General features: G+C 40.4%; 1 protein-coding gene across 4 annotated transcripts in view; it reads left to right on the forward strand.

The window, feature by feature from the left end:
• Positions 1-6,884, forward strand: part of CCSER2 (coiled-coil serine rich protein 2) — a 52,481-nt gene extending 45,597 nt beyond the window's left edge. The window contains exon 10 of one of the 4 annotated variants that reach the window (XM_081190831.1): positions 1,232-6,884. In XM_081190831.1, the coding sequence (XP_081046957.1) occupies positions 1,232-2,044 (813 nt within the window). In that variant the 3' untranslated portion in view covers positions 2,045-6,884. The remainder of the gene's footprint in view (positions 1-1,231) is intronic. The other 3 variants (XM_081190833.1, XM_081190832.1, XM_081190834.1) reach the window with 3 other exon arrangements.
• The last annotated feature ends 6,245 nt before the right edge of the window (positions 6,885-13,129 follow it).

Below are 13,129 nucleotides of genomic sequence, written 5' to 3' on the forward strand. Positions count from 1 at the left end.
ATTTGCAGTGTGTTGATCTTGTGAGGGGCCAGGGTACTCCAAACTATAGTCTCCAGCTCTTTCACTTTCTAAAGTCATGGGAGAGGGAGGAGCACACTGATATTTCTTACAGAACTAAATGTAAGCCTTTGTGTAGGGTAGGGTTTTTTTAAGTGCCGAAAATTCCATTGGTAAAATGAGATGAACCTATACATAACATGCAGTGAACATAATAGGCTGCTTTATCTCACCCAGTTCTGTCTGCTTCGACAGGTGGTAGTTTTTTGAGGTCTCAGGCAAAGATCTTCTCCAACCTTCCTACCTGTGTTCATTTAAATTGAGGCAGTATGAACATGGCTATTGTACACAAAGCTCATGCTCTTTCACTTAGATATAAGTTCTTTGTTGTATATTTACATCCTCTTCTCAGGTGTGGCAATTGCAGTATAATGTTCCTAAACTCAGGGTTCATTCTGTATAATTGTATTATGCAGTGACTTCATTAAAAATCTCTCTTTTTAATCTCTAGCTTTATAATCAATTTCAATTCATCTGTTTCTTGAAAGAAGTATATTCAGTGCATTGCAAAGTGTTATTTCAAAAAAGGGGGGGGCAGCAAATTCCTTATGTCAACGGCCTGGTTGCAAAAGCATTCTGCAAGCTCTCAGTTCAGACCTTTGACAACAACAATCAGACCATCTGCTGGCAGCCCATTGAGTTGTCAGGGAGCCGGGGGAGAAGCTTGGCCTTACCTACAGTTGACTTGTGGCCCCTTTAGGTCACCTCAAAGGTAAAGCAGCCCTCAACAGAAGAAAAGGTTTCCCCTCCCCACCTTATATAATAAAACCTTAAGAATTTTATTCATAGTTGTAGCGTATGAGCACTTAATAAGAAATTATAGGTGTAACTTCTCATTTACATGTTTGTGCCATTAAATTTGCTTACCATTTCTTGGGCATTAACGTTCTTTTTGCTACAATAGTATGTGTGTGGGTTTTTATTGTTTGATCTGGCTATTTTTCCTGCTACAATTGAGTTAATAGATTTCCCCCTGTGTTGCACAATTTATTTGAGATTGCTGGATTTTATTCTTTTGTTGTTTCAGATGTCTGGAATGTTTTTCACCTGTTTTTCAAATGTAAACTTTTGAGGGAAAAGCTGGATTTCAAATTACCCTAACAGATCAGTGTGTCTTTCATTTATATTAACTGATTTTTATCTAATTGTTGGCATGTAACTCTCTCTCCTATAGCCTCAAGTACTACAGCCTTCCAGCCACCTTCCCAGTTTCACAGACCTCGCCCAGGGAAAATTAATAAAAACGTCACTCATCGGGGCCCACAATGAACCAACAGAAGACCAAAAGAAAAGTGCTGGCCATGAAACTCAAAATGCTGCAGATGGCTCCTTCACCAATAGCCTAAGTGAACTAAGCACTTTAAATACACAGTTAAATGTAAGAAAGTCAGAGGAGAATGCACATTCCACCAAGAATGTAAAAGTTAGAGAGAAACCTAAAGAACTTTCTGGTAGAAAATTTAATACACTACATTCGCATCCCTCTTCTCACTCATCTTCCCAAGTAAATGCTCAAGAAGTGCAGACCAAATTAGTTCTAAAAAACAATTGCTCACGGACAAACCAGGCTTCAGCGCCAAAGAGTTCAAGAGCCACCAAGACTCCGAAGCAGAATGCTTTAGTGCCTCCTCCAGTAACGGTTGCAGCAGCAACATCTGCAGATGGATCTTCTGCTTCAAAGGAGCCTGAACAGCTGCCGCCAAGCCACCCAACACAACTGCAGCTGGCATCAAGTCAGTCTGACCTGAGTCATAAGAGCCAGAAAATCTCAAAGCTTCGTCCTCCAACGATTTCCTTTAGGCCCAAGCAAATGACAAATCCAAAAATCATGATGCCTCCTGAATCTCAGAATACCTGGTCAAAGACAAACCACTCAAGGCAACTAATACAAGCAAAAGAAAATATGCAGAATCAAGATTCAAACATTCATTCTGGTGACTGTGTGGCTCCTAATCGGCATTCCCGCCTCCCTAAACCAAAGACATAATTGAAATCATGACTTGCATATGAACATCTCAATGTCCTGTATTGTAAAGCTGCTTACTCTCACCCTTTCTTGTCTCAGTCAAGAATCTTCATCAAAAGCATGCATGCACTGAATGCTTCAGTTCTTTTGGTACTTAACTATTATAGTCTAATCTCCCTTGATTTTTTGCCATTTATAAGTCTGTGCTATCCATTGATTGCATTGCCCATTTGTCCCCCTTTAAGATTGTTTGGCTTAATGCTAAAGTTTGAAATGGCTACTGGTTGCTAAGAGTAATGCACCATTTGTTTGAGGAGGACAGGCTGCTTGCTGGAAATCCAACCCTTAGTAGTTTGGACCACTGAATGTTAGGTGGTTATGGATACACGTTTGGCTCTGACATCAACTAGAAGTGATAAATTAGTTTTTTATCTTCAATCTCAGCCATAATTCTGACTCTGTATCTCAGAGACCTATGCAAAATGCTCCTATTTATTACAACAGTGAACCCAAGACTGTCTAAATGATGTATATTTGGTGTTGAATTGGGGTTTTTATTTTATGCCAGGAGGATCCCAAATTGCTGTAGTTACTTTTTGAATTTATATTTCACTGTTCACAAGCGGCAAACAAAATTTCACAGGGTGAAATGGATATTAGTTAAATTTTAAACATTAATCCACCCAAAACCTTTTCATGCAGATAGTTGTAAAATGGTTATGTGCTGTGACCCTGGGAATAATGACTCCGTGACACCTGTGTTGTAGATTTTCGCAACATAACTTTCATGTTAAGATTTAAATTAATTGTAACATTATTTATTAATTTATGTTGCTGTTGCAAGTCTTATGAACCCAACTTGAAATGTTTGCACAAACCTTTGCCATAAATGTAGGGATTTGAAAATTATTTTTCATAATAAAAGCTTGTTTTTTAAAGAAATATTTTTAAAATACACAGACACACTTTGGGAAAGCTTGTGGAGTCATAAAAACAGAACTGGTACTCTTTCAGAGATTATTAATATTGCATTTGTGGCTAGTTCCTAGGTATTGAAAGAGGGATGGAAAATGACTGGTAAAGGAGAAAAAACTCTTAGATACTCTGTATGAAGATGGTTGTAGTTTAAATATTTATGGCGCAATGAAGTGTAAAGATATACCTGTAACTTGCATTAGCAAATATGCAATAAAATGCTCTTATGAGAAACACTGCACACACCCTAAAACCAAATATGTAGTAGGTTAACTGCATCTAAGTCTTACTCGAATGCCAACCAGAGAACAACGGTTAGAAGGTAGCCTTTTCAAATGCTGCCCCTTGTACTGTTAAATGAAGCAGGTGTGAGTACATTACAGTAGTAGGTTTGAATCCTTTGTTGAATGCTATCTCAAACATTGATACTTCATAAATGAAACCAGAGCATTTGCAGCTTGGGCTTCCTTTAATCCAAGAATATATGCCTCCCTCCGAAGGGATGTTGAAGACGCTTCCATAAACATGGTTCATTAGTCATAAGACCAAGAATATCCTCTTAGGTTAACTCTATCTATGCACCTTAAACCCGTAAGAGCATATGTTTGTGGTTGCTGTCCTCAACTAGGGAATACTCTCGTCAGCCCAAGAATTGTCAACAGCAGGAAACATTTTCAAGAAGCAAAGCTGGTCAATGGGAACTGCAGGGTTGTGAAGTTTGCCTCCCAGCACCTCACATTTCGGTGATAACTGATGGGGAAGCCCTATCATTGTAGGCTTGCAACGCAATTTAGAACCCTCTAAATTGCTTGAAGGCGGCACATGGGTCTACATGATTCCCAAGAAATTATCCTTCAATATGTGAAGGGTCATAATGAGGCCCACACCCCCTGTATAACCCTTTTGCATGAGTAATGCATTAAAAGGGCTAAAGTACAACTAACTTCCTAAAGCAACACAACTTTTTTAAACGTCAGTTGCCTTTTTGTGACCAGGGATAGGGTAATACGAGGTCCTAAAATTTAAATTGTACAATGGTTTTCTCAAACCTTGAAATGGATTATAACTCAAATTCTCACATTATGCTGTTTAATTAAGGCAGACTAAACGCTTCCTTTTATATTCCATCTGTCCAAATAGTTTGATTAAATGGTTACTTAGTAGATGTGATGCTCACAGTAGATATTTTAGCATTTAGAGTGGCACAGCAGTTTGTGTTACAAAAGTGTTCCTTTCTGGTTGGAGTCAAGGTGTAATTACAGCATACTCTTTGAAAAACAAATATAGCATGATCCCACATTGACATATACAGTTGGTACTCAATGGTTTTCCAATATTCAAACATAACTGGAGCAGAAGTTATTGATACATCTTCTTGCCCCTTTAGATAAATTCAGACATCTTGTTGGAGAAAAGAGACCAGCTGTCATTGGTAAATGAAGTTTTAGGAATAATTTGATTATATCTTATCATTCTACATCTACCCTTATTAAGTCAATTTAAGTCCAGCTACAAAAAAATAATTTGCCAACCCACCAACATGTATAATGAGCAATCTGACAATTTGCTCTTCTGGAAAGGAATTATCACTTGCCCAGGGCAACTACTCTAAAAGCTGTTTTCAGTTATTAAAGACCTTGCATCACATTTTAAAGCTTGGACTTTTACAGATTTCCTTGGATATAAATTAGAAATAATTAAATTATTTATTTTTTAAAATTAATATTACTAAAATAACTGTATTCCTCAGAGCACTTAATGAAAAGTTAGCGCTGGAGATGGTCTTGGTTCTATTTCTTAGATTGCTAAAATATAGTACCTAATGAAAATGAAGTATTTTCCAAATATAATTTTAAGATTGCATGCCCCATTTTAAAAAAATGTCTGGCAATTTAGAAACAATGCTGAGGATAGCGGATCGATTACATGTAAGGTTTAGATGGATAATCTAAATTGATTGTGCTGCCAGCACATCCAAACTTTGGGGTGGGCTGAGTTTGCCGCTGTCGCTAGAAAAATTGAGTTGCCACACTGCCAAAGGCAATTATCTGACAGAGGAAGCTTAGCTAGGAGTTTTCACCATCATCCATTTGTCAGTTTCTAAACTGAATATGTAATCTTTCCCCAAGTATGACTATATCAAAGAAAGTTACAAAGTATGTTGAGAAAGTTCAGAGTGTGAGACAAAGCTCTTTTAGGTGATGAGAGGGAAAACTGAAGGCTCATGGTGGTTTGTAGAAAGTGCTATTTGGAGTGCCAGGCCTGTAGTGGGACTCTAATGGTTATATATTTCAATAAATATTAATACTTAAGGGGAAGAAATGCCATTAGTACCAATAGAGATGATTATTCTAAATGCAGATATTTAAAAATTTGGATTTTGTTTAGGTTTTTAAACATGTGCATTCTACCTTTCTGGATCCTCCTACGTTATGCAATAATTCCTAAAGTGTTAAACAGCTCCTCAAAACGTATATATATTGAAGATATCTATCTTTTAACAATAGCCGTAAAAGCGAAACAAAACTAATTTTGCACTTTATAAACTATGAGCTCCGTTGCTTGGAGTTGTGCCTAAATTTAATCTAAATGCCTGTGGTTGAGTTAGTGAAATAGTTTTTCATTATGCATTGGAATTAGAGTTTGGGCTTTTAAAACAATGGCAGCTTTCCATGGATGATGCAGCTTACAAATGCCGCCAGCCTCTTCCATTCCCTGCCACCTGTTCATTATTATCTCCAAATGTTCACTGTATCATTGTGCGTTACTGCAAGGTATTGTCCCCCAAACGCTTGTCTCACTAAGCATCCACTTATTTAATACCTAGCATTTGCATACTATCGCTAAAAAATTGGGAGCAATTTCTTTTGAAGGAGAGGCCCCTGGAGACAACAGAACAGAGGCTTAAAAACTCCACTTTGTTCTTCGAGTTTTATACGGTTCGATATGATTTTTGATATATTAATGAAACCATGTGCAATACTAAGCACCCTCTTCCCCAAAGTTGAGTGAATCATTTGTGTAATCAATGAGCATCAATTCTTTCAAGTGGTTCTCAGACAAACATATAACATGAACTCCCACTCCAGCTATGGTGAAGTTCAAGTTGACTGCACATAAATCAATCCTCGGTCTCAAATGCTGGGTTTTTTTGTTGCTGTTCTAATGCGGCATACGTAAATAGAATGGCATTTGTGATTTCCTTTGTTCCTTGCATGTCAATACATGTGCATTCATGAAACCTTTCATATACTGGTAGAGTAATACGTCTGCGGATGAAACATAATTACTTTTTTCCCCCCCATAACTATCTGCATTTTTGCTAGGCACGCCTTCTTATACCATTAAAATGGATATTGGTTTTGGAATGGGGTTTCCATTTTGTCTTTGTTTTCACCTGGTTGCAATGATTCTCTGACCACCATGGGCACAATTCAGGCACAGCTAAGCACTTTTAAGGCCTGTTGATTTCCATAGGTGAGTTTGGTTTCTGCTTGGCTCTCCCTCATTGAAATCAGTGGGACCTGTGTGCTTAATGCTGGTGAAATTTGTCCTGCTGAAACGCAATCATGGTCGTAGATCCGGGTTTCAGTCCCTTCTACAACCATGCTCTCGGAAAACTCCAAAATATTTTGATCAGTGCTGTGGTAAAGCTGCTCACTGCCTACATAAATGTCAAAAGCACCACAATAAATTAATATTAACTGCAGTGTTAGTATAAAATTTGGTACTAGTTGCAAAAGTACCCTTAATACATAGTATTTCATTTAAAAAAATATTAAAGTAAATACTGTATATTGGAACTTGCTTGTAAAGATGATTTAAAAACTTGTATGTAAAGACTTTCCTCAGTGTTGCTTTAGTGAATAAAATTCATAATTCTGAACGTCTTTGTGTGTTAGCAGTCATTTGTCTGCATTTTTGTGGTTTGCTTGGGTAGATTCTGGGAGATGCAGAGTGTTCTGGATCTTTTTTTTTATAAAAAAAATAATTTTTATTAACAGGCCAATCACATCACATTATCCGTATCACATTGATTCCAAATTATACAGCCAAATTTTTAATTTTGTTGGGGGTACCCATACATCAAGCTCAGCTGGAGTCCAAAATAGCATCACTTATCTTACTGCATTAATTAGACAGTTCTGTCCAGTTTGATCCGGATAGTCCTTTATTACTTCCTTTCTCTTCTTGTTGTTATCATAAATTCCTTTCTTTGCGATCTCTGATGATTTTTACAAGCAGGTTGAAAGCTGGCATTCTATGTGGATTTTGTACTCTTCCCAAAATCATATCGATCCGGGACAGCCTCCGTACAACGCTTCCATAAACAAAATTAATCTCCGATCTGTCCTTTATTTTTCTCAGGCTTACCGAATAAATCAAATGAGTCTGGGGGTTCTGTCAGGTCAAACTTACACTCCAACATTCCTTCTCATCAAACAATCCTGATTCTCTTCCCACAGTCCTTCTTCCTCCGGCAGACCTGTCATGGCGAGATGCCATTTTTTAACTGCGTCATAAAAAATTTCCTCTTTTCTCACCGTTCTCCAGTCTTCTTTCCTGTTATACTCCGTCCCACATAGTTCTTAAAATCCTGCCTGTGATTCATAGAAACGCGACCATCTTGTTTCTATCTGGGGTGAAGGGTTATTAATGTCACATCGTGCAGAAAAAAAGAGTTTTTTCCTCCACCCCCCCCCCTTCGTTCCAAACATACAGTCTCCTTATGGTAATTCATCAGAAGATTTACTTATCCGTCCGTCACTCCTGGTCGCAGAGATCCATTAATCAGCAGTCTTATCAGTCAAGCTTTACTTGATGTATGTGCTTTCTGCTTCATTTCCAAACGTATGTTTCCAATTATAATTCCAAGCTGCAGCAACCAGCACGCGCTGATTGGAATCGGCGTCAGGAAGATCTGACTTCACCGAGGGCCTGTGCCAAGTGTTCAGCACCCCCGTCACTCGTTTCAGGGGGTGCATTGTGAACACCGCTGGCAGGACAGTTTCCCCCCGCATCCTGGGGGGATTAGGAAGACTGCATACTTCCCATAGCAGCCCTTTAGTACCTCGTATGGGTCAGAGAGATGTTATTGTCGGCCATCTTCCAACGCGCCACCTGGTGGCCCCCCCGGATCTTAATTTTAAAATGAGCATTCTGCCGCCTAGTGATGTCAACAGAACTCTGAACAAATCACAATCCGTTGGCTCATCTGAAATCCAATGTAATTTTAGATGAACAGAATAATGGAAATAATGGAGTAGTGACAACAATGGGTCCTACAAAAATGTTTTGAACACGTCCAGTCAAAAGTTAATGCAACTGCATTCAGTCGAACTTACTCCCAAGCTATGCATAGGAATTCAGTCATGCTAATTTTAATAAACTGAGTATTACTACGTGTCCTGTTGCTTTTTGGATTGGGTGTGTAAGACTGCACAGCTGCTTACATTTTAAGACTCCTTGGGGGTAATGGCTTTGGGTCTGCCATGATGTGCTCTCTTATTTCTAAATTTACTAGTACACCACTGTGCAACAATCTTTTTAAAACAATCTTTTTGCTCATTCGGTATTAATCCTTATTTTTATTTGGTGCTATCTCGCTGTCCTCCTCAGAAGAAAATGTCTATATAATAGTTGAACATGTAAAATATTAATAGTTGGAGGGGACAAGTATTCTAGCTAATGTATTTTCCTGCTTTTTAATATTGCATCAGTTTGTGCAGTCTCTAAATGTTTCTGCAGATTGCTGCTCTGAAAGTAAGGATTTCATGTGGGAACTTAGATTTCATTGGATATAAAACACTGCAATCCAGATACACACTTTGAAGCTAACACAGTCATTTGATGGGACTTGACTTACAGGTTCTTGAAATGTAGTATGCACTGCACTCACTCCTTGTCTTTCATAAAAAACAATGTCAGGCCTACTGTGATTTCAGCATGTGTTTCTTTAGCACCTAGCTCTGTGTAAACACTTATTTTTGTATCCACCCTTACCACATTTGTAGGCCATACGATTTCCAATGATGTGGTGTTTTCTCTGCTGAATCCTCTTAACACCTTCATAAAGTGACTGGCCAATGTGAGCGAGTTCAAAGGTACCCAGCTCTCTCTAGTCCTAACTCCCAGCATCCTGTCTACTGTACTACATGGGATGTCCTCTTCCGAACTGGTACTCTTCGTCTGTAAGATACATTAGGCAGATAGTCACTTGGGCAAGGACCACTACTGAACACATATAAAGGATTTAAAGCAGAATTTCCCATGTCCAGGCCCAGCAATCAAACCACTGCCAAGGAGTGTGGTGGAGTCTCCTTCTTTGGAGGTCTTTAAGCAGAGGCTTGACAACCATATGTCAGGAGTGCTCTGATGGTGTTTCCTGCTTGGCAGGGGGTTGGACTCGATGGCCCTTGTGGTCTCTTCCAACTCTATGATTCTATGATTCTATGATTCACTGCACCCAATGGAAGAGGCAGCTTGAGGAGAGGAACTGGTCTACCCCAGCCCATAATGGATTGCAGTAAGCCCTCAGTTTATGTGGGGGTTACGTTCCGTGGATTGCTCCTAAAGCCAAAATCGCATATAGTCAAAACAAATGGGGTGCAATGGCAGTTGGGATTGCCAAAGTCTATTTCCTTGACACCCGTCCACTTCTTAATTTTAAAAGAAAAAGGTCAAGCAAATAAAGCTAAATGCACACAAGTTAAATGCACATAAGTTAGGGGGTTACTGTATACTAAATCGCCTAGAGGTAAGGATTGAAGTCAAGGCTGAGATTTGTGCAACAAACGAGGCAAAGTACCAACTCTCCACAAATAGAATTCTGAGGAAGATGTCTAAGACTTGTGCTGAGTAAAACAATTGTATATGAAGTGCTTTGGCTGCTTGCTTCCTGTTTCCTGCTTGTGTCTTCACAAAGCAAGTGGGCCCATGCCGTTTCTGAGCTAGCCCTAAGAAGAAGAAGAAGAAGAAGAAGAAGAAGAAGAAGAAGAAGAAGAAGAAGAAGAAGAAGAGTTTGGATTTGATATCCCGCTTTATCACTACCCTAAGGAGTCTCAAAGCGGCTAACATTCTCCTTTCCCTTCCTCCCCCACAACAAACACTCTGTGAGGTGAGTGGGGCTGAGAGACTTCAAAGAAGTGTGACTGGCCCAAGGTCACCCAGCAGCTGCATGTGGAGGAGCGGAGACGCGAACCTGGTTCCCCAGATTACGAGACTACCACTCTTAACCACTACACCATGCTGGCTCCTAAGAAGTCTGAGCTCTAATGCAGCCATAGCCCACGTGGTACAACTCCCATTATGCATGACCATTGAACATAATGGCAGGGGCTAATGGGAACTGTAGTACAACAACATCTGGAAAGGCACCACATTGGTTACCCTTATTCAAATGTTACAAATTGATTGCAGGAGAGGAAGAAAGGGAAAGATCTACTATGGCAACCTGAGTCAAACTAAATAATCAAACCAGACATCACCCCCTGGCACTCAATCCACCTCAGTTCAAGAGGAAGCTCTTCCTCCTTCACCCAGTCTTTAATCAAAGCGCCTAGTATTTAGTCCCTCTGGCCAAGCCAAGTAACTTAGTTCAATTGAGCTCCAATTACTACTACTTTTTAAACAGGAAAGAGCAGGCTGTGCTGTTGTCAGATGTGCCTCAAGCCAGGAAGCACCTGCTTTTCTCCAAATCAAGAGTGGAAAAGGGAGTGTGAGGCAAGAGAAGGTAATAGATGATTTAGAAGGGGATGATGTTTCACCATGCTGTTTTTGTTAATGTGGCCTTTCTTCTTCACAGCCCTGCGATGGTCTCCAGTGCCGGTGCTTCTGAATAGCATACATTTTTTGACTACGTAGTCCTCACAAGGTGATCTTACTACAGTGGTACCTCAGGTTAAGTACCTAATTCATTCCGGAGGTCCGTTTTTAACCTGAAACTGTTCTTAACCTGAAGCACCACTTTAGCTAATGGGGCCTCCTGCTGCCGCCACACCACCGGAGCACATTTCTGTTCTCATCCTGAAGCAAAGTTCTTAACCTGAAGCACTATTTCTGGGTTAGCGGAGTCTGTAACCTGAAGCGTATGTAAACCGAGGTACCACTGTACTCAGTTTTTGCAATTTGTGTGGAATAGCCCCTGAGAGGAAAATCTGAACAGTTACCAGAGGAAGCACAATCTAGCTTCTGTTTCACACACAGAGAACTTGGGCATGACAAGGAGCAGGGTAAAATTGCCACATGAGTTTCGGCACCTCCCAGAAACTGTATAACTGCTTTCGTAGTGTCAGTGGGCAGGCCTGTTCTTTCTGTCTTCCCCACTTGTTGTTTTAAATCAGAGGTTATGGGAGAAAGAGAAATGCTTTGCTTTGGCTGTTGTGCAGCAGAGGGCACTGTGATGCAAGCTAATGGGGGAAAAGTGAATTCTAAAAAGGTGTGTGAAACTCCTGCCTGCGTTAAAAACAGTTTCTTTGTGCAATGATTGGGTCCTTGACAAATGCGGTTGCTGCAGTCTACCCCTCACGTCTCCTGTTCTCACTGTTGGGAGGATCACAAATTAAACACTTAACTGTATTCTGGTTTTTCTCCCCCCCCCCCACTCACAATCTATTTGACAGTGAGCAGCAGCAAATTAGCTCAGCCACAACTCTTCAGCTGAAAGAAACTGTCATTCTTGTGGCGGGAGGAGAGTGATTGATAACCCAGGTAAAGTATGTTTGTAATTAGAAACAGAATGTTTATTAATGTATATCATTCATAGGCCTCATATTTCCAGCTGGTTGCATTTATAATTCATAGCTATGGGAAGAAAAGACATGGGGAGAGGGCTGAATACTGCGGGGCTGGGAGGGTTTCTCCTCACTTTGAATAGATGCCAACCCAGTAAAATCTTCATAAATCCTTCTGCAGTCCAATATAAGACTGCTGTAAATTGCAAACTTCGGGGCCAGCTTCTTCTACCCCACCCCACTGTATGTTCTACAACCAAGTTGCTCTTTCCCAGTTCCCAGAGAAGCTGCAGATTGAACATATATATGCAAACAGCATATACGTTACCACTGAATTGCACAGTTTCCCTGTTTTACAGGTGAGTAAGGAACTTGTATGAAGGTGTTGTACAAATAAGGATAGACTCATAGGGGGATACATTGTGCTAAGATGAGGAGCACAAGCATTTCTGCTTGCCAAAGGGAGTGCTTTCCGCTCTCTTCCCCACCCTTCAGAGCAGATATGGGACAAGAAGGGGGTGGGGGAGCCCCATTGTGCTAGCAGGAGACATTGTATTGGCTTCTGCTAGCACAGTGGATCCAGCCTATGGAGTTGAATCCAGACTTAATTTATTCATTGCTTTCCCCAGTCGAAGAAGTCTGAAAGCAACTTACAACAAAAGTAAAATACAAAACAATAATAATACATAGCATATAGGTAAAGGGACCCCTGACCATAAGGTCCAGTCGTGACCGACTCTGGGGTTGCGCACTCATCTCACTCTATAGGCCGAGGGAGCCGGCGTTTGTCCGCAGACAGCTTCCAGGTCATGTGGCCAGCATGACTAAGCCACTTCTGGCGAACCAGAGCAGCACACGGAAATGCTGTTTACCTTCCCGCCGGAGCGGTCCCTATTTATCTACTTGCACTTTGACGTGCTTTTGAACTGCTAGGTTGGCAGGAACAGGGACCGAGCAACGGGAGCTCACCCCGTCGGGGATTCGAACCGCCGACCTTCTGATCAGCAAGTCCTAGGTTCTGTGGTTTAACCCACAGCTCCATCCACGTCCCTGTACATAGCATATTGATCCTACTTAAACCAGTGGGGAAAGATAGTCATGTCTCAACTTAGTTTTCACTGAAATAAAGTTGACTTTGTAGCAGTGCCTGAAGATGGCTACAGTTACACGTAAAGGTTAACTCCACATTTGGGTATGGGTATCTAGAGATGAACATGGTAGCTCATTTTTGTCACTCTCCAACTTGTAGAGGATGACCTTACAAGCAAGGAACCTTCTGCAAAGCTCCTCGTTTGTTTGTTTGTTTGTTTGTTTTTTGAATCCTTACTATCCAGTGTTTTAAAATATACAGGGAGTGAGTGCAACAGAAACTGATGGGTAAACAAAATGACAACAAATT

Source organism: Podarcis bocagei (genome assembly GCF_964188305.1).
Source record: "Podarcis bocagei genome assembly, chromosome: 4".
Lineage (NCBI taxonomy): Eukaryota > Metazoa > Chordata > Lepidosauria > Squamata > Lacertidae > Podarcis > Podarcis bocagei.